This window comes from Schistocerca americana, chromosome X (genome assembly GCF_021461395.2).
Source record: "Schistocerca americana isolate TAMUIC-IGC-003095 chromosome X, iqSchAmer2.1, whole genome shotgun sequence".
In the NCBI taxonomy this organism is placed as follows: domain Eukaryota; kingdom Metazoa; phylum Arthropoda; class Insecta; order Orthoptera; family Acrididae; genus Schistocerca; species Schistocerca americana.
The window spans coordinates 665,409,951-665,431,714 of record NC_060130.1 but is presented as its reverse complement, the minus strand read 5'-3'; the positions used below and the strand labels follow the sequence as shown (position 1 = coordinate 665,431,714).

The following is a 21,764-nucleotide window of genomic DNA, read 5'->3' as shown; positions in this document are numbered from 1 at the left end:
TCACGTTGGCTTTGCCTACATTCACGGCAGCCATATTGAACAGCATTCCTTACCTGATGGCTGCAGTGTATTCACTGCAGAGCTGGTGGACATTTCTCGTGCACTTCAGTATCTCCGTTCATGCCCTGGAGAGTCTTTTCTTTTATGTACTGACTCCTTGAGCAGCCTGAAAACTATTGTCCAGTGCTACCCTCGTAATCCTTTGGTAGTGTCCATCCAGGAGTCCATCTATGCCCTGGAATGATCCAGTCATTCAGTGGTGTTCGTCTGGACCCCTGGTCACGTGCTAATCCCAGAAAATGAGCTTACTGACAGGCTGGCCAAACAGGCTACACGGAAACCACTCCTGGAGATGGGCATCCTCACAACTGACCTGCGTTTGTTATTATGCCACAAAGTTTTTCAGTTTTTGGAGACGGAATGGAAAAATCTCAGTACGCACAACAAACTGTGAGCCATTAAGGGGAACATGAATGTGTGGGAGTCCTCAGTGAGGGTGTCTCGCAGGGACTCTGTGGTTCTCTGCAGGCTCTGCATTGGCCATGCATGGGCGACCCAAGGCTACCTCCTGCCCTGTGAAGACCCACCTCAGTGTCGGTGTGGCACCCGGTTGACAGTGTGCCCATATTCTTTTGCTATGTCCTCCTTTGGCTGCCCTGCAACTTCATCTTCGGTTGCCGGACTCATTATCATTGATTTTAGTAGACAACACCTCATCGGCTGATTTGGTTTTACGTTTCATCCATGAAGGTGGGTTTTATCATTCGATCTGAGTTTTAGCACCTATCCTTTGTCCCTCTGTGTCCTCCAACCTGGTGCTTTCAGGGTGAAGATTTTAATGTGTTGCAGGGTGGCTGGCTTTTCCTTTTTTATTTTTGTGGTCTGTCAGGCACTGTAATCTGCTTCCTTGTTTCTCTCTTCTATTTCGTCTATTTTATTCTCACACTTGTGGCATTGCTTTCATATGGCATCATATTTTGGAGCAATTGGTCATTAAGAGAGAAAGTATTCATTCCAGAAAAGCGTGTAATCAGAATAATAAGTGGATCCCCACCCAAGATCACCTTGCAGACATTTATTTAAGGAACTTGGGATATTCACAGTACCTTTGCAATACGTATATTCACCTACAAAATTTGTCATTAATAACCCATCCAAATTCAAAAATAACAGTGAAGTGCATAGCTACAACACTAGAAGAAAGGATGATCTTTACTATTGTGGATCAAATCTCAGTTTGGCACAGAAAGGGGTGAATTATCCTGCCAAAAAAATATTTGGTCATTTGCCAAATAGCATTAATGGTCTGACAGATAGCCAACCAACATTTCAACATTTAAAAGCAACTTAAAAGAATTCCTGAATGAAAACTATGCCTACGCAATAGATGAATATTTAGATATGAAGTAGTAACTGAAAAAAATTAATTATTTTGTATAAAGAAAATTTATGTTAAAGTGACATGTTCCACATCGTTACGAAATGTTGTATTCGTGATCTGTGGAACAAGGATTTATGTATGTATGTATGTATCTAAAAACAAAAATGATGTGACTTACCAAACGAAAGCGCTGGCAGGTTGACAGACACATAAACAAACACAAACATACACACACAATTCAAGCTTTCGCAACCAACGGTTGCTTCATCAGAAAAGATGGAAGGAGAGGGAAAGACGAAAGGATGTGGGTTTTAAGGGAGAGGGTAAGGAGTCATTCCAATCCCGGCAGCGGAAAAACTTACCTTAGGGGGAAAAAAGGACAGGTATACACTTGCACACACATATCCATCCGCACATACACAGACACAAGCAGACATTTGTAAAGGCAAGTTGCCATAAGCTTAGACATTTGAAGCACCACAACATGATCATGGGTTATCTCCATCCACCAACAAAGATAAGTTATTCATCCATATCTGTGTACTGACCACACAGCTTTGTGCTCTGGCATGTGGACCTGCCTGCACATGGTACTTGTAATGTACTAATTTTGGTTTAACATTGTTTAAATAATTGTATTTTTTATTTTGATGGCAGAGCTGTCCTTAATTAAAATAAGGATTTGTCCACTGGTTTAACTAATGACAGAATAATTATAGTATAAAATGACCTTTTATGTACTGATAGAACTTCTCCCTTTAGTTGTAGGGAAGAGTAATTAATGCCCCACGAAGTGACAAGTTAAAAAATGTAATTAGGTTCATATAGCACCGACAGACCGTGGAAGTGTGCTTCTCATATATGACTTGTTAAGAGTTAGTTTGGCATAAAATTTTTAAGTTGCCATTTCCTTCTTCAGTTGTTAGCAATTTCACAATCTGTATTTGACTGGAGGATAATTGAGATTACTGGTAAACATGTATTACTGAAAAGTATCAAAGTTTACATGTTCCTCAATCACTCAACACCTCAGTAATTTATGCTATTTCATTTACTGAAAGGCTATTTATTGTTTGATACTGAGTTACTTATTTTTTTCAGCTCATGGGGTTGTCGATGATCGAATGAGAAATCCCTGCACACGTTCGGGTAAACACCGATGCAGTTGTGGAGATGATGACGACTTGGATCTAGAGTCAGATTACACAAAGAATGGTCAGTGCACAACCAAAAAATTGGAGCTCAGCAACAAAGAATTGGGAGAAGTGTTAGCAGTGCTCAGGTACTATATTTTTTTAGGATTATAGTTCCTTGGAATTCTTGTAGAATTGCAAAAGAAATTCATCAATGTTCATCTCTCTGTTCCCAATGAAATAATATTTGGCTCATTATCTGACTTTGATCTTGCAAGATGCCTCATAATAAACTGTAGTGAAGGCAATGTTAGAAGGAACAAAAAGTGTGAGCAGGGTTCAGACCGCCATAAAAAAATATATAAGGAGCTCTGTGCCATTGGGTGGCTTCTTTCTTTCTTTCTTGCTTGTGTTTCATTTTTGTGAAGAGAATTGATTTTTTTTTTCCATCTTGAGCAAACTGAGGAATTGTTTTACGTGATATATTCTTTTGCTGTTGGTAAAGCACCCTCAGTAACAGTGATCCTGTAAACATTTAGAATACATAACCTTTCATTACGTTATACATCCAAACATGATTGCTTAAATAATTGACATAATGTATTGTTCTTTCCACATGTTATGATGATTTGTGGTTTCTCTCTTTATTGCTAGCAGAGGCTGCATGGAACTGTAGCTGCCATATAAACATAAATTTTTCAAATCCATAGTTTAAAATAGCGATTATTGGATGTTGTTTTAATCCTTACTTAGGACTGTTGATGTTTTTTAAGCAATAACTACTGAATGTGTCACACTTTCTTCAGTTTTATTGCTTAACCGTATGCATCCTATACATGAAAATAAAAAAGAAAATAATTTTTACTTATTGATCTTATTTTTAATAATTACAGCTCTTTATCAAATTAAAAACTGCCCCCCCCCCCCCCTCTCTCTCTCTCTCTCTCTCTCTCTCTCTCTCTCTCTCTCTCTCTCTCTCCCTATCTAGTATAAACAAAATATAATTACAAATGGACAGTGTATCACTTTAGAGTGTAAGTTGAATGACAGATATTACAGTAAACTCACAAAATTGAAAATACATGCACTGTTTATATAAGACTAGTTAAGACTTCGTTCTTGACCAGAAATTTAATCCAAAGACTTGTCTGTTACTCAGTACACTACCAAATTGTGATACCCAAGTGTGCCTCTAAAACAGATTTAGCATTTCAACATGCTACAGGTTTCTTTCTATTAATTCCAAACGTGCATACTCATAGTAAAAGTTGTAATGCACTGCCTGTGAAAGGCAGCTGTCTGGGTACAAATCCAGGACTGACAAAAGTGAGTCGTGCTTGGGGAGCTCAGTCGGTAGAGCACTTGCCCGCGAAAGGCAAAGGTACTGAGTTCGAGTCTCGGTCCGGCACACAGTTTTAATCTGCCAGGAAGTTTCAAGATCAGAATAATTGTCAACTCCATTTACTATTATTTGTGATCATACATTCCTTTATTAGACAGGCGGTAGTCAACTTTGATTATGTATTAATGTGTTGTTTCTTTCCTTTTAGGGATAAAAATGCTCCATCTCGTTCATTCACTCAGGGTGCAAATAAAGGGCTGAAAAAAACTTTAGATATGAGAGAGCATATTCTATCAAAGCAGGCCTCAGTGGGAAGCAGTTCAAGAAGTTATTCCGATGTGTATAGGACACACGTTTCATCTACCTCATCCGATGACCAAGGTTTTCAGCGAGTGTGTGGGAAGAGCAAAAATCAGGAAGAAGCACTGACATTTGAGAAACCTTTGGTGTTGTCGGAGAAAGTTTTAAAAAATAAACACAAACTTAGTACAAGTAAAAGTGCTTTTAATGACTGTGATAACAGTAAATCTCATTGTGATATCATTACAGGAATGAAATCTATAAATTTGCAAGACTGTGATACTTCAGACATCAGTATTATAGGAAGAAGTGAATTGCCTTCTTCAGTACAAACTTCATTTTTGGTTAGTGAGCAAAAAGCCATAAACAAAGGTGCAGAAAACACTTGTTCCAAATTATCAGCTCAACTGTCAGAGGGTTGTTCAGAAGTCAGGACTTGGGAGACAACATTAGAGACAGATAATCATTTTAAGTGTGTTCGTGAAATTCAGACTGGTTCACAAGAAGATGGCAACTTACCTGATACATCACTGCAAAGTGCTGTGGGAAATTTAACTTCAGTAAATTATGGCTCTAAATGTACAAATGTTACGAAAAACCTCAACAATGAAATAAAAAGTCTCTCAGAGGTAAGAAATAATGTAATTTATGACTATGCTTTTTCCTCTAATATAGCACTAAATTACTGTTCAGTTGTGCAGATAATAACCTCACATATTTTTAATAAATTTTGGTGTAATTTTAATGGTAACTGTTGAAACTACAGTAATCTAATCTTTGAATAGATGACAGTATCTCAACACTTCAAGTAAAAGTATATGAACTGAAATTGCATGTTACTGTGATTTAGTGTATTGATTTTGACCTGAGTAGGTCAATGCAAAATTTTAATATTGACATAAATTTATTTTTGTACAATCTCCATTTGCATCATCATGAACATGCCCTTGCGTTGTTTTGATGATGAATTGTGCACTACCATCCATGAAACTGTTAAGCATTTATCAAATGAACATTTCAGCTGTGCTTTGTTGAAAAGAGTAAAACTTTTGGAGATGCCAAAAAAGAATATTTGGAAGTTACCTGACCTGTTTGTATCATCATTATCGGGGCCATGTGAAAAACTCTTAAAGTATGAGGGATTTCATTTTCAACCTGTGTTATAGACAGAAGCAGGTATAATTGTGTGAATATCAACAAGAATTTTGACTTGGTACTAAACTATACTTACAATCAATTTCTAAAGATAACCCTCATTGCAACTAAGATTTAGCATTAGGATACACTGTTCCTCCAAATTAAATTTTCAGCAGCCACTATCCTTTATTGTTTTCAGCCCAATAGCAGTGTATGCTTTTGATTGTGAAGGAAATCTTTAAAATCAGTTGTTTGACCTTCTACAATGAGAAATATAGGTGTTTTTTTTTCAAGCGCTTGTTTTTCCCATTATTTTGAGAAAAGCCATGTAATGACATGGTGCATTAAGCATATCAGAAGTCTGTGTTGAACAGTCTGTCCTTCTGTTGCATTTGATATTTAATTAATCTATATTTCTAATTTGATAACTTATATCTGGTTAAAAATAAGACCTATAGAGGCTTATTACTTCAGTAAAATTTGCAAAAATCACAGCATCCAAAATGAAGTACACGAATGAATCGGAAAGCAGAGAATGTTCAGAACAGCCTCGAAGGTAGACATGTTAGAGACTGCATACAGATGACTTACATATAGCTCCAGAAGCACCCACTTTATTGGAACTGGAAAGATCACTGTTACACAAAGTTCACCCCACAAGGAACTGTCAAAGTGGAAATGGGAAAGCACACTCCACTAAGCTTTGTCAACATGAAAGTGCACAAAATGAGAATGCAAAGGATTTTTAATAGAACAGAATGGTCTTGGTAATTGGTTTGTTATGACATGGCATTTTGGAAGATACAGGGCATGCAAGTAGATCAAAGGTGCACGAGATGAACGTGTAGGCAGTTGAGTGCTGTACACAGAAATGGAAGGGTTCTGGACCATGCAATGTGGCCACCACACATGATGACTGTCATCTTGTTTGCATGAAGATCATGGATTATACAGTATCATCTATAGTATTTACTGTTGCATTGGAATCCTGGAATGATTTGGACGTGTCTTTATCAGTATCAGTGGTTAACACTGTTTGCTGTTGGGCTGGGCTGATAATGCCAATGCAGTTGCTTTGGATTCAATTGTCCAGAAACCACATTTGCCTCAGACTTCAGTATGTCCCACATTAACTTCTTAGTGATAGCAGTGCACCTGTTGGATGTGATTGTAGTTACAAACATGTAGCCGTGTTCATTGTTGATAGGTATAGCATAAAAATGAAAAGTTTGAGAATCAAAGCCCTTAAGCACCATTTTAATTGTATTGTGGGCTTCTGTGCAAGCTAGTTGAAGGCAGATTTCGCAGGATCATATTAAAGTCGCCATTGCTTCCATGCTACAATCTTTAGATTCTCTAATTGCTGTGCATGACAGGCCTCGCACAATGCTGGATTTGTGTTACATCTTGTGTACAATTATGTAATTTTTATAGTTTGTTTGTTGTCGTGTGCCTGATCTGTGTAACAGTCTTGATTTCGTCTTGGTATTGCAATTTTTGGAAGTGGAAAATATTTAGTACAATACACACTTGTAAGAGAAGAGAGAACTTCTGACCAGTGGTTGAAGCATTGAGCAGCATATTTCCAAATGGTGCTGAACAGTGAAACCCTGCTTTGAACACTTCATTTATGTAATCAGTGCATGTCTATCTTTCTGTCCTCCCCCCCCCCCCCCCCCCCCCCCAACCCCCCAGTACTTTAGTATACATGGAAATATGGAAGCTAAATCATTTACAATAGATGTAAATAAAAATGAAAATAATTAATGCTTGTATCTGAAATTAATTGGAAGTAATGAAATAATATTGTGCAGGTAAATCACAATTGGCAGGTGCCATCAGCAAGGGACAAGGCACGTTTTAGACGTTCACTTGACTCTGCTGCATCTATGGTTTTCCATTGTCGTACTGGATTGCCACTGACATCAAGTCCTGCGCCTGTTAGACGTACTACTTCCACAACACGATTTGACTTCGACAGCACTCTAAATTCTGTCTCAGCTATTCGCAGGTTTGTTGCTATTAGTTCTGTCTGTAATATACTATAATAGTTTTACATGCAAATATCTCTTGAAACTCCTGTTGCTCTTTAACTGTTCATTTGAGAAACTAACAAGTTCTAAATGTGTGGTTTTTTTTTTTTTAATATATATATAATTAACGCGATGGTGGCCAGTGATCCCTTAAGTGCAAGTGTACACCACGCTTGAACTCTTATGGGAATCGGCAAGATGCAGCGAGTAAGGTGACTAATGAGCAGGGCACAGCTCAGCAGTGTGTGGTATAAGTTGAGAATTTGGGTCTGGCGGGAGGTGTGCTAGTGCAGTACATGGGATTGCTGTGACCACTGTTTGGATTCTGTAGTGGTCATCGCATCAGCCTAGTAAGCAAGAGACCTGGGTTTGAATCCATGTCTGCCCAAAATTTTCAACTTCATCCATTGATATAAATCAACACCCACTGGCAGCTATTTTCTTTAATTCCTTTGTGTCTTCACAAGTTCTAGTTAGTTGAGAGAATGGCAAAGAGGTGTAGGATCAAAACACCAACCAAGTAGCAGGTGCTATCATTACTTGAAAATGTCTGTTCATTAACAGACCATTTTGCTGATAACTATGTATTTACATTTCACCTCTTGTGTGCTTACAGTATGTGCTAGGTATCAGATTGTTTGTTGATGTGATGATACATAATATTTACATGCCATTATTTTTATTATTTCTCAAAATTGACTACATATCACTCTGATTTGTAACTTATTTTTGCAATATATTAATCTTCTGTTGAAAAAGAAGCTGGTGGTGATGGCAATTAGCTGAATACCAGTCCGACATTAGAAAATAATTTTATTGAAGATTGTTAGAACAACTGTTAATGTGAACCAACATTTTCCTTCTACTGGTTTAAATGTATACTATTTTATCAGTGTCTTAAGCTTCAAACAGTTACACAACCATGATATTCTTTGTCTTCAGTGCTCTGTTTGAAAGTAGTGATGACAGTCAAAGTACAAGTAGTGATGATGCTGAAACACCAAGTCCAGTTGATACTGTACCACCTGGCAATTTCCTCGAGAATGCTCGTGAGGATTTTCAACGACTGAGATACAGTGGTTATCCTTGTTCATCATTGTTAGGTAAGACTATGGTTTGGTTATAAATTTTGCTATAGATTGTATTTGTAAAGTGGGACTGTGTAGCTACTTCAAAGAAATTATGGTCATAGCTATTCCCGAGTTAATTAAGCTGTTAATAAAGTATGCTCTAACACAGAAAGCTTCTCCCCCCCCTCCTTCCTCCCACCTCCTGTAAGTGCAAGATGTGCCATAAGAGAATATTTCTTAGAACACCTTTTATTATTTAAGTTTCACCATTGAACAAAAGAGTAGGTTTAATAAGGATACCAAGTAATATGCAACATGTCAAAGGCATAGGGGAATAATTTGGTGTTGATTTGTCAACTAGATTTCTCTAATCAAAGTAACTGATTCTTGGAGCATGTTTTCAGCCTGAGCAGGGGAGTTCCCTCTCCTACTTCCTCAAGAAAATCCTAGTTTTTGTCATATTCTCTTAAGAAATGCAACTAATTTCACTGAAATTTACACTGTGCATCTATCGAGGGTTAAGCTCAAATTTTTAACTCTGCTTTACTAACTGCTTATTGTTTGTACCCTGAATTTAAGTCTTTCTCCCATTGTTTCCATAGGAATTCTCGTGCTCTTGGGTTACGCCAAATTCAAAGTCTTGGGTAACTCCTCCTTACTTCTGGAATCTGTATAGCTTCTCGTTTATCATTTTTCACATTTTTGTTCTTTCCTGTCTTTCTTTAATTCTCCTGATTGCTCCTCACTGCTGGTAGATGTGAGATTAATCATCCTTATATCAGGACTGCTGCTGAAAATGTTTTATATTAAGCACTTATTGAGCATTAACACTCTCAAATTCTGAAAAATAGATCTAAATACTACCATAATTTGCATTGAATTTGTTGTAGTGTGGATACAACATTTCTTTTAAAATGGAAGACAGAATTTCTTCTTATTACTGATAAATGTAGTCACTCATCAGATGAGACAAAAGCAATTGTTCTCCATAGATGTGCAAAGATGTGACAAACAGAAGTGGAAATTACTGCCCTGATGTAAATAATGGAGTGTTTTCTTCAAAGGCCATTCATTGAATAAAAACAGTGTGTCCAACTGAATTGATGCAATTGCACTCGGTCTTAGTGTAGGTAGAGTTCCTTTGTTGGCTCCATCATGCCAGTTACTTACTTTGCAAATGATGACAAGAGACAAGTCGCAATAAGTGCCATAAAACTTTTTGGGACCAAATGGAGCTTGACTAATGAATCTTTGACTTCGTCATCAGTCATAAATGTAATAGATTTTTCCATTTGCAGACTCTGCACTTCCACCCAGTACTAACATAAAGGTGCTTTTTTCAATATTGTCTTTCCACACTTCTAACACACTTTTGTACTTTCATCCAGAGAATGAATATTACTGTGCAATCTTCACACATTACTGTGTGCACTATGCTCATAGTTTAAATTTAGAGTTATACAAATGTAGGTTACTAATACATAAAAATGGACTTCCACTATATTGAATAGCCTGAAAAAAGAGAATTGTGCAATTTCAACATTTTGTTACTAAACTGAAAGTGTGAAATATTCCTAATACTTCTGAATGTTTTCATTACCTCAACCCTATGTACTTTTTAATATATTTCTTTTTCACTTTTGATAGGATGTACATCTTTCTCTTGCAGGTAGCTTTGAAGAGTCTGTCCTGAATGGAAGATTGGAACCTGTAAGCACAGTCCATGGCTTCACTGCAGATCTCGGTGCCAGCGGCTCATTTTGTCCACGTCATCTTGTGCTGCCTGTCACAGTGTTTTTTTACACCTTGGGGGATAATGATAAAGTTTCTACACCCTACCTTGTAAGTAATTTTTTTGTTTCTCTCTCCTGACTTACACTTTCACAATAAAAACTGTGTTATACGTTGGGAAGTGTTGTGACCTTCTAAAATCATTTAAAAGTAATAAAAATGTAGTTGTGGATGTAATGTTGTGCTTTTTGTTAAGATGTTAGACACCAGGTGGTGGCAACTCGATGATGACAGCTGCTTACCGTAAATATGACATGTTAAGTTGTGGACAGGCACAATTAAGACACTTACATCTCTCTCTCTCTCTCTCTCTCTCTCTCTCTCTCTCTCTCTCTCTCACACACACACCCACACACACCATTCATTCACAGAAGCAAACACACCTCATGAACCATGACTGCCAACTTGGGCAGCTTGGACCAGAATGCCAGTGGCTGGAGCTACTAGAGTTGTCAGTCGTGTATGTGTAGTGTGCTTGCTTGTGTGAATGAATGGTGTGTGTTTCTCTTTTTCTGACAAGACTGTGGCTAAAAGCTACTGTGTAACTGTCTTTTTAATTGTGCCTGTCTGCAACTTAATGTTATCTTTATGGTAAGTAGCAATCTATCTTTTAATTACTTTGTTGATTTTCCAACCTGGAGTTTCCACTGTTTGATTGTGCAAGTATTTTTTATTTTACATGTTGAAAATTGACTAACCTCAGTATAATTTAACTAAAAACATTAATCGCATTAAGACCCAATATGAAATAGTCTTACTGACAAATTTTAAAAAATGTGTCAATCTAGGACATTAATGTAAACTATGATTTTGTAAGGACTGGTAAAGAAATTGCTGAGAAAGAGTCATCACACTGTGCAACCTACAAAATAGTTCCTTTTTAACCTGATGTTGAGAATTTGTGACAAATCAAATGTCTGTATTACACCAACGTACAGTTTTCAGTTGCTCAAAAGTGTCCATGCTGCTCATAGTCTACCAATAAAATGAGAGAGAAATGTGATCTTAGTCTGATGTATTTCGATTTTTGTGCAAGAGATTTCTGTCAGCTGATACATCTGATACAAGAGTGTACCCTCATTTTCAAAACAAAAGCAATACTTTTTCTTAGTTTTTTTTTTCTTCTGTGAGGGATTCGTTGCTATTTAAAAACTTTAGCTTGTTACATGGACTTTTGTAGCCAGTACTTACCAATGGAGGTGGTGCACTAGTTGAAAGAAAGAAAGAAAGAAAGAGAAGAGTGAAACATCTCGTTGACGGTGAGCTCATTGGAGATGGAGCCAAGCTCCAATTCGGCAAGAATGGTGTCATCTCAAAGTAACCAGCCAGTATTTGTATTCAGTGATGCAGGGAAACACACATCAGATTATCCACATGGGGATTTGAGCCCCACTTATTGAAAGTCTTGTCTTAATCACTGAAGGATATCTGTGTGATTAAGGCACTGGACATGTATTTTGGAGAAGTGTCTGTCCATATAGCTTTTCAAACATTTCATTGTTTGCATAAACTGATTAAGGCTGATGTTTATATAGTCCTTTAAAAAGCATGCAGCTATACCTGTCCATTCCATATTTATTCTCTACTTCTCTTACATGTGTTCATCAATGGTGGGCCAACAAACTCTGTTTCCTTCCTACTATGTGCTGAGGTAGCTGCTGCAAGGAGAAATGTATTGTTTGCACTAAGTGCCATGTCAGACCACCAATGAAACTTACAGATGTCTGTATTTTTACTTGCACGTCATGATACCAGACGATTCTGTCTTTTAGTAACCATCTCGGTGAGTGAACTATGTGCTTGTGTCATTTGCAAAGAACATGATTGTTTTCCATTGAAGAAAATGGTAAACTCCTAGTTTTCTAAATATACAAACACTTATTTGACCGACGACTGGGTGTTGTGTGATGTCCTTAGGTTAGTTAGGTTTAAGTAGTTCTAAGCTCTAGGGGACTGATGACAATAGCTGTTAAGTCCCATAGTGCTCAGAGCCATTTTTGAACTTGTTTGATCAGTTCTGAGCAGCATTAACCATTAATGGAGAAAGAGTTTTGGAAAGTACAGAAACTGAATGCTGCCAGTGTTATAATACTGTGAATTGCATGGATTCTTACAGTATTTGTTGACTGCAGCAGTGGGACTTTGAGGTAGGAGTGGCAACATAGAATTGGTTTTTATATGTGGAGACACAGTACAGTTCAATTAAGTTTAAATAATCATTTTTTGTCTTTCTGCTGAAGACATTAATTAGTCGTACCAATAACATGTAAAATGGCATATGATGTCAAGAATATACTCTTCAATGCTGACTTTTCATCCCTTCTTCACTTCTAGTTTTATCCTTAGTTGATTTTGGTTCACAATTCTGAGAACTAAAGCAGCAGAAATTAAATTAATTTTTAACTGTCTAGTAGAGCACAAACTTCTGACTTGTAAAGGAGGATTGACAGCAAGTGTTCAGCATTGTTTATTTTGGGTACCATGATATTTACCTCTTCCATAGAAGATTTTTTAATTCTTCGAAAAAAGTTGCTTCATTTTGCTGTAAAGTACAGCCCATGTTAGTGTTCTTTAAATCAACACTTCCAAGGTATTTAAAGTTAGAGATTGATTCTAGTGTAGTTCCATTCATGACTTCAGCAGATTAGTTTCAGCAGTTTTTAAGTCAAAATTGCGATGTTTTAATAGTATTTTGCTCCAGGGCTTTCTTTTAATACCAGGTAATTCAAAAGTTATGTCACATAGGACAAATAGGGTGAACCAAAACTCCAACAAACTTTCGGAGATGGTAGTATGGACCAAACCAAGAAAAAAAAGTCTTGTAAAACTGGGCTACAAAATGCATACCTTAAGAGCTATGAGCACTTCTTCAGTAGAAGAGATGTATTTGATGGTAGTGAAGATGAAAAGTATGCATTTTAAAGCCCTTCACTAAACTTTCTTCTTGTTTTGTTCCATACTGCAACCTCCGAAAGTTTGTAAGTGGAGTTACAGTTCACCATACTTTTGCTATGGGACATGTTTTTTGAATCACTCTGTACATACCCTTGTCAAGATCAAAACACTGCATCCATATGTTTGAATTATACTTGTTACTGTTTGTGGTGGACAAGAACAGTTAATAAGAGATGGATTTCCTGGTAGATGCATATACTAAGGCACAGAAAGTGCCACCTGCTGCCACAAAATAATTAGTACAGAATATTAAAACAAGCCTAAGTTACTGGTATTAGAACCAGCATCAGTGCTTAATAATGTAAATTCAAAAATGTGCTTCAGTGGATGAAACCATTGTCATCTCCAAAATATACAATTGTATGGAGAAACTAAATCTGTGGAAGGCATTCATTAAGTGACGAACAAGAAGTTAGTGAAAGACATATGATATCTCTAGAATCTGGGCTCAGATGATTATGTGCCATCAGAAGTGAATTTGATTGTTTATTTGGTTCTTTAGATTACGTGTTCTAAAAGTTGTGTACTAGTGATATAAAATAAGTCAAGTGAAAGAATACAGTACTACATGAACATTTTAGATAACATATGCACTACCTGATTGAATGTATCAAGACACCGTATTAGTGGACTAATATGGGTGTATCCACCATCTGCTTTAGGATGGCTTGAGCTTTGCTGGGGACACATACAATGATGCATCTGAATGTCTCTAGAGAAATGGCAGCCTATTCTTTCTCAAGACCAGAAACCAGGGAAGGTATTGATGTTTGACACTGGGGTCTGGAGCGAAATTGATGATGTAACTTGTCCCAAAGGTGTTGCATTGGGCTTAGGTCAGGGCTAGCAGGTAACTTTCTTCAGGCATTCATCAGCCCCAAATCCTTCCATTGGATTGGCACTGGGCATAGCATGATCCATCATAGCAAATCACTCATTGTCAGTCACTGTCCAGCGATGTCACTCTTACCACTATCTCAAATGTTGCTTAGCAGTGACTACAGAAATTGCCCTTGGTAGCACATGGTGTCTATTGTCTGGTTGCTGGCTATAATCTAATTTTATACTAAGTTTTGAAATTATGTACACAATGCAGAATCAGGTAACGGGACAAAATCCCATATTTAATGCTTCTCATAATTGTCTGTAAGATTTCATTAAGAATGTAAATCACAGGTTGACACAACCACTAGACTAAGTAGTATTCTGACAGTGGCAATATTTGTACAATGTACTTTCACAGGCAGATCCAGATTTTATCGATGCAGATATAACGCAGTGACTACTTGATGATGTCAAAGTGAATGATTTGACCAGACTCTAACTAAAAGCATAGATGCCATTCTAGTGAACCAAGTAATAATTTAGTATGATCGTAATTAGGTAGCTGTAAAATTACTCTTAGTTATATGAAATGTTTGTCAATACCATGTACACCTCCAATGAGATTTACTGATTTTCATGTAAAATGTAAAGGTTCACAGTTTTCCTAATTAATTCATTATCTTAATTAATATCATGTTCTGATACCCAAATTTATTGTACAGTTAAATAAATAAATAAATAAATAAAAATCTGACAACAAAATTATGACATCAGTTCTCAGAATCTAACATTCACAACTCTGAGATGATTGTTAATTATAATTATAAATAATCATTTGAAACAGGTTTTTGGAAAAAAGTAAATATTTTTTAAAAGAGTAACTAAAGGGCTTTTGATTGAGGTATGTTGATTTATAAATAATAGCTACATGATGACTGGAAATCCCAACTCCCCATGTTCTATAGGTATCAAATATGTTTCGTTACTATTGAAATAAATTTTTTGTAGATAAAAATAACAATTACTTTGCAGTTTGAAATCACACAATTACTTGGTGGACAATGAAATTTTGTGAACATCAGCCTTATTGAGAAATTGATCATTGCACACAATTGTTGCATATGCTTACATACATATTGGAAAAAAAAATATTTCTTTAAGGAGCAAGATTGTTGCAAGTGGAGCCATCCCACCTTCGCAATTTCATAATGTGTGGCTTATGAGGAGCTGATCAGCCATTGTACCCCTTTTATTTTTAACTCCCTATGCACTGTCACTGTGCTAGCTGGACTGCTAGCAGCACTTCATAACTCAAGAGTGATAACTTCTGTTGATTTCATGCCATTTTTTACATCCCCCCCTCCCACAATGCTCGGTGGTCCCTGTCTGTCGGTACAGGAGGTCTGCCTGGTCTTGCTTTAGCTGTTGTTGCTACTTCACATTTCAGATTCATAATCACATCACCAACATTGGCTTGGACAGCTGTAGAAGAGTTGAAATAGTGATTAGTCCATGTTAGAAGTCACCCAGCTCTCCTGCCCAACCAACTCTGCCGTTACTGCTTGTCTACTGACAACACAATACTACTTGGGCTCTTTTATACTGCCGAATCCACTTCTCATGACATCTTGTGCTCAGTTCAGCATTACTTGGGGATGTCCAGATACTTTTGATCAGATAGTGTATACACTGTTTTACCATTATCTTAGAACAATAGGTCATGTATAATATTACAACTAGACAGATTTTTTCCTATCATAATTAACATTAAAATACATTTCTTCTTTATGAAATAAGTATCACAGTTTTTTTCTTTTAAGAGTGTTTTTTTTTAACTAAGTGGTTTGCTCTGACCTTACACTAAGGAGTCCAATATAACTCTGAGAATTCATTCATTTTATAAAAAAAGTTTGCTATGTGAGAAATTTATAAACACTATTTATTGTCTGTAATCAATAATGGAAGTAATTAACAAAAAAGAGATAAAATTTTGAATGGAAATAATGCACCCATTATGCAAAACCAGAAGTATAAAGACTGTGAATAAGGCAGAATCTGTTTGGAAGTTATCAAATAAAAACAGACTAAAATAGGTACTGGGTGTAGGGTAGATAAAAGTATTGTAAAAGAGCAGCTCACAGTATTTGCTGAAAACTTTGATACTCTAGCTTACAGTATAAGGACTAATACACATCAAAAGAGATGAATGAATCATCACTGATAATGGACGCATCAGCAGATTTCATTTCCAAGAACACAGCCAGTAAATAAGTTACTAGAACCAGCAAACTGCTAAAAACTACTGACTAAACTAGGTGTCATAGTATATCGGTGATTTGACAGTTTTTACACTCATCCTCTTCCCAACTCCACAGCTGTCTTATTGCTCTGACTGCTTATTGCTTCAATATATTTTGCAAGTAATCAGCTACGAAGGATGCATTGCAAAAAAGTTTGAAACATGCTGTAGTATGTGGCACTAATGGTGTACAAACATCAGCAGCACAGTTTCATTCAGGGAGCTAAACTAAGAGTTAAAACATAAAACACAGGAAAAGCTGAACAAGAGAGTTGTGACATAAAAATTTACTACTTGTTTCTCAATAAAGGATGTTAAATGTTAATTACTTCTTCTGTGTCATTAAGATCTTTACCTTTGTAGTGCCCCATAGAAGTCAGTCTTAGGAAGTAAGTGATAATAAGCGAGGTCTGTTTCTGATGACTCATACAAACATGTTCATTTATTGTAAATAATGTATTTCTAAAGGATCATATTAAATTCAATTCAATGTATGATTTGTCCTGTATTTTCGATGTAGGCCAAAATTTAACTGAAATTTTTACAAAAAGTGTTTGCATAGAGAGAACTTCCTGCACACACTTAAAATTCAGTTGTGATATCTGTGAAGCATTTAGCATCATTAGGTAAATGCATGAAGATTGTGGTAACAGCATTGTTTGACACACGTTTGTGAAATCAGTTTTTAAATAAGGGTCAAGATAATTTTTCATTATATTATAATAATTATGGTAGCTGTTATTCACTCAGGATTTAGTGGATGATAAATGTTCTCATGAAATTTGATGCCTATGTGGTTAAAATTCCCAACTCGTTAAACTTCATATGTTCACGAGCCAGCACCTTATGATGATCTTACTGCACACCTTCATGCAATGAAATCTTTTCTTCCTTAAATGCGAGTTACTGCAGTTGATAATTCCATAGGAAATTACTGAATGAATGAAATCAGGCAAAGTATCAGAATTTACTCAAGCTTTCTCTCTAATATAAAAATTTAAGTATTTTAAGAAGCTTCTAAATGTGAGGTTTTTGTTTTTAATTTGAAGTTTCATCAGTATCTAAAATGGAATGTTTTGAACATATTAACTTTTAAGTTATTGGCATTCACATAATTTTGCAGAATAATGCAGAAAAGTCCATAATATTTCATTTTTGAAAAGTTACAAAGAATATTATGTAACTCAATAACTGGACATCAAGCAGATGTCATACAAAAGACCTGACCATTTTTGTAACCATGTACCTTGTAACACACTTCCATAACTGTTTCAAAAAGGAACTTCCTTAAAAGTTCTGCAATAAATAAACAAGGAGTATTCATTACATTAGTGGCCTTGCGAAGTTGATGCTTACAGAGTACTCTCTCATATATTTTGTTTCTGTGTGTTACAATTTTTAGCCACATTTAAGGGAAGTGGGAGCCAGACCCGAATGTATTAGATATAATCACCACCCTCATTTCTGTGCATTATGATACCCATTCATTGCAAGGAGATAATAAATAAATAAATAAATAAATAAATAAATGCACACAAATAAAGACAATATTTAATTAGTGTATGGTGTGATTAACTAATGACGGGAATGTGACACATTTTAAAAGAAAATGTGTAACCTATGTAAACTGACAACATAGACAGTGAATGAGTAATTAAATCAGTAAGAAAAATAATGTCATTGTGGCAAAGTGTTTCTCCCATGATTATAATACACAAACATTTAATGTATTGTAACTGTTCAGGCATCATTCTTACTCTTAAAATGTAATCCTATATATTTCAGAATTTATCATAAGAGTAATGGAGTTTTACAACCTACAGTGTGTCACTGTGAATTGTGAATACTCTTTTCATTTTTTGTGTGCTCAGCGATCTTCCTATCTGAATATTTTGTAAAATGGCATTAGTTGTAAAATTTTGTCTTGTGCTGTTGTTGTTTTCCAGTTATATAGCACGAACATCAGGGTTCCCATCAACTTCATCTGCACCTCTCTTGGAAATTCTGGTTACAATTAAGCAAACTCCAGGCTTGTCTCTGGTTACTGGATCACTGAGTTGTCTGTTGTGAACATACAGTTTATGGTTTGGTTCTTGATTGTTAAAAGGAACTGTTTTACTCACATAGCTGTATAATTTCTCTGATGATTCAGTCATGTACATATTTAAGAAGAATCCCTTATTCATGGTGTCACTTTTGCAGGAGACCTGTAATTTTTTCTGAGTATTTACCCCAAAACCTATCCTTTCTTTAAAAATATATACTTGAAGAAAAAACTACTCCCAGTTTCACGAAATCAACAAAGTTAAACTAAGAGGGGATTATTAATTATGTCACAAATCACTAAAAAATGTATATAATAAAATATTTGTTAAATATGTTGCATTTACTTTTCACATTGTATATTATTCACTCATTCCTTTAAACTGCCAGCACACAGTCCAATAGCTTATGAAACCCTGCAATGCAAAAGAGACAGAATGTGTAAATAAGTCAATATATAAATATAAAGAGCAACATAAAATTAAAAATTGTTTTCCTTTTGTGTGTACGCACATTACCATACTTTCACCAGATTACCATTATGCTCATTGTTGAAGTGAAGGAGTTGGGTTGATAGAGGGTGTGTGGTGAGAAGTATAGCTCAGGAAACAGTGTCTGTTGAATTAGTAACTTGAGTATGGGAAAAACATTGTATTTATTTTAATGCACTTAGCCAGATATTTGCTCTGAAGCTTCCTGGTGGTTCGGAACTGAAATCTGGGACATTTTGCATTTCACATGTAAGTGCTTGACCAACTGAGCTATCCAAGCACAAATTATGACACATTCTCATAGCTTCGCTTCCATCAGTATCTGTCTCCTATCCTCCAAATTTCCTAAACAATTTCTCCAGTATATCCTTTAGTAAGGGAGTGCTCATCCCACAAGGTATTAGGAGAACTTCTGCAAAGTTTGGAATACAGGAGAGAGGTAATATTGGTGGAAGTGGAACTGTGAGGGTGGGTCATGAGGCATGCTTGGATAGCTCAGTTGGTAGAGCATTTGCCCACAAAAGACAAAGGTCCCAAGTTTGAGTCCCAGTCTGACCCACAGTTTTAATCTGTAATCTGCTAGAGGTTGGCATTGAAGAGCACAGAGTTTTTGAGACTCTATACTATTAGCACAATTGTGAGCTAGTAATTTATGAATTGTGGTGCAAGTGTTCAGATTTGCAGTGTATGTTCCACTCTTTTGTTCGCAGTCTAATTTTGTAAGACAGCACATGTGCACATGCTTATTTCAAATAACACAGGAAATTTCATTTTTATATTGTATCTTGCACACGGCCTCAAACCATACAATGATGAATTATGATGTGACCCCTTGTAGGATATTTTAGAATCTATAGTATTGCTTATGGTTTCACCCTGAGAAAATTAAAATGTTCATAGGTTTTTGCTTGGCTGTGCTTCTCTGCAGTGTGTTACACTGGCTAAGATTAATTTGTATTTTTGTTTCACTAAATTAAACAAGTGCATTAATTTAGCTGATGCTATTATTTATGAGGCTAAGAGTGTTACAACATTCCTGCAGTTCCACAACAGAAATAACAGACGAGGTAGATGTATTACAGTGTTTATGGCACTAAATAAGATTGAGGAAAACAAAAGATTACTACAGTATGTAATTCATGGAATCATTTGGAGAAAATTCATTTCAAGACTTCATAAGATTACTTACAGCATGTTTGAGATGAGATGAAATGAAGAAAGAATTCTTTTTTTTTATGAGTAAGATTACTGAGTGAATGTTAATAGGATCTGACAGCAAAGAAAACAGTCAAAAAAGTAAAAGGGGTCACAAATGTATGTTCTTACAAAATATGAAAATTTGTTATAATTCAATGCAATGCAAATTTCGAATGTGTAGCAGTAACAGTGAAGATTATTGTATATGCAAGTTCACATCTGCCAATACCTTTTTACATAATAAACATGGTTTTCCACATTTATTGTAGAGTGGAGCCAGTTTCAGTATATATTCATTGTAGAAAACTCTTTATGTGATCGTAACCGCTGGTGGAAATTCTTCAAATATCATCATGGAAGAATAATCCAGGAAGGAAATAACTGAAATGCACAAATGTCATACAGTGAAGGCTTTTACCACCAGCTGTTGTAGTTGCTGGTGAATCTTCTGGGTTGTATTGTTATAGTCCATGAAACTTTCTCATTTGTGACATTTCATTAAGAGCTGTCAACTTCTACCATGCTCCCTTTTCACAATGTGTCACTGTGACATCAATCTGGAAGACTTAGCAGAACCAGGAACACCTCTGAAGATGTTGAATACAGTTCTGGATCAAAAGTCAGGATCGAAAATGTTTCACGGACCACAACCATACAACCTAAACTATTCAGTGGCAACTAATGCATGAAGGACTAAAAATCACTGGAAACCATAGCATATCTGTAAGACTGGGCAATTTTGTGCAGAATAATTGTAATTGTGGTCTTTTGGCCAGATACAACTGCTTATCAAACACCTTCAAAAGTACCTCCTGTCATTAGCTGCTGTTTGTCCCATAAATAGTACAGATTTCATGGTTAATGTTTTTTTGTCTTGTTATGTTCATTCATTAACAAACCACTTGAAATTATCATTAGTTATAAATTATTATTCATGTCATATTGATAAACAATGGACACCTCATTCTTACAGCACCAAAATAAGCTGAACCACTAACATCACATTCAGATAATCTTATTTATGTCATCTGAGTTTGTTCTAAAAGCACGAAGAAATTTGAAAGTGACAATAATCCACAGTAAATATGGTGTTGTGAGGTAAAGAAAATCATTGGAGAAAGTACACAGACATAGTAAAGGAAGGGTCATTAAAATGTTTAACCATTTGTAACAAGTTGGAGCAGTGTGATGTATCACGACACAAATTCTGGCACCTGCCTTGTGCAAGTAGTGCACTACCAACTGCACTGTCTCAGAATACCTGAAGGACAAACTCAGTTTCAGCTTGACATTAGTTCCTCTCTGCACCTTCCAAACTCTTCCTTGACGATGTGGGCTTAATCCTCATGCTCTTCCCCATTCTCACCCTCCCCCCTTCTCCCCTTTCCCAGGAGAAAGGAAGTACCCAATATTTCAGCTTTGTGTCAGGAATATTAATCAAATGACAACATTTTGCTTTTTATCAGAGTATGTTCTGTGATGAACACTAGCACAGTACACAATGCACTGCCTATGAAAGGCAGTTGTAGCAATATGTTGTAGTATTGCTTAAGTCACAAACAACTGTAAAAGTAGATCATATGAACAGTAAGAAATGTGAACAGTAAGAAATGTTTATTACAAGAACTGAAGAACTTTAACAAAATTGAAAGATATGTAAGGCATTTCCTGGAGAGTTTCAAACAGTGGCACTGTTAATAACTGTCAGCTGGATGCATTCTTATATACAAATGAAATGAGTTTCTTCTGTATGACATCATCATAGAC

General features: G+C 36.1%; 1 protein-coding gene across 1 annotated transcript in view; it reads left to right on the top strand.

The window, feature by feature from the left end:
* The window catches only part of LOC124556847 (protein FAM214A), a 233,498-nt gene that overhangs the window by 194,991 nt on the left and 16,743 nt on the right, over positions 1-21,764 (top strand). Inside the window, exons 10-14 of the mRNA XM_047130866.1 lie at positions 2,483-2,663; positions 4,065-4,785; positions 7,108-7,304; positions 8,269-8,429; positions 10,066-10,238. Coding sequence (XP_046986822.1) covers positions 2,483-2,663; positions 4,065-4,785; positions 7,108-7,304; positions 8,269-8,429; positions 10,066-10,238 — 1,433 coding nt within the window. The remainder of the gene's footprint in view (positions 1-2,482; positions 2,664-4,064; positions 4,786-7,107; positions 7,305-8,268; positions 8,430-10,065; positions 10,239-21,764) is intronic.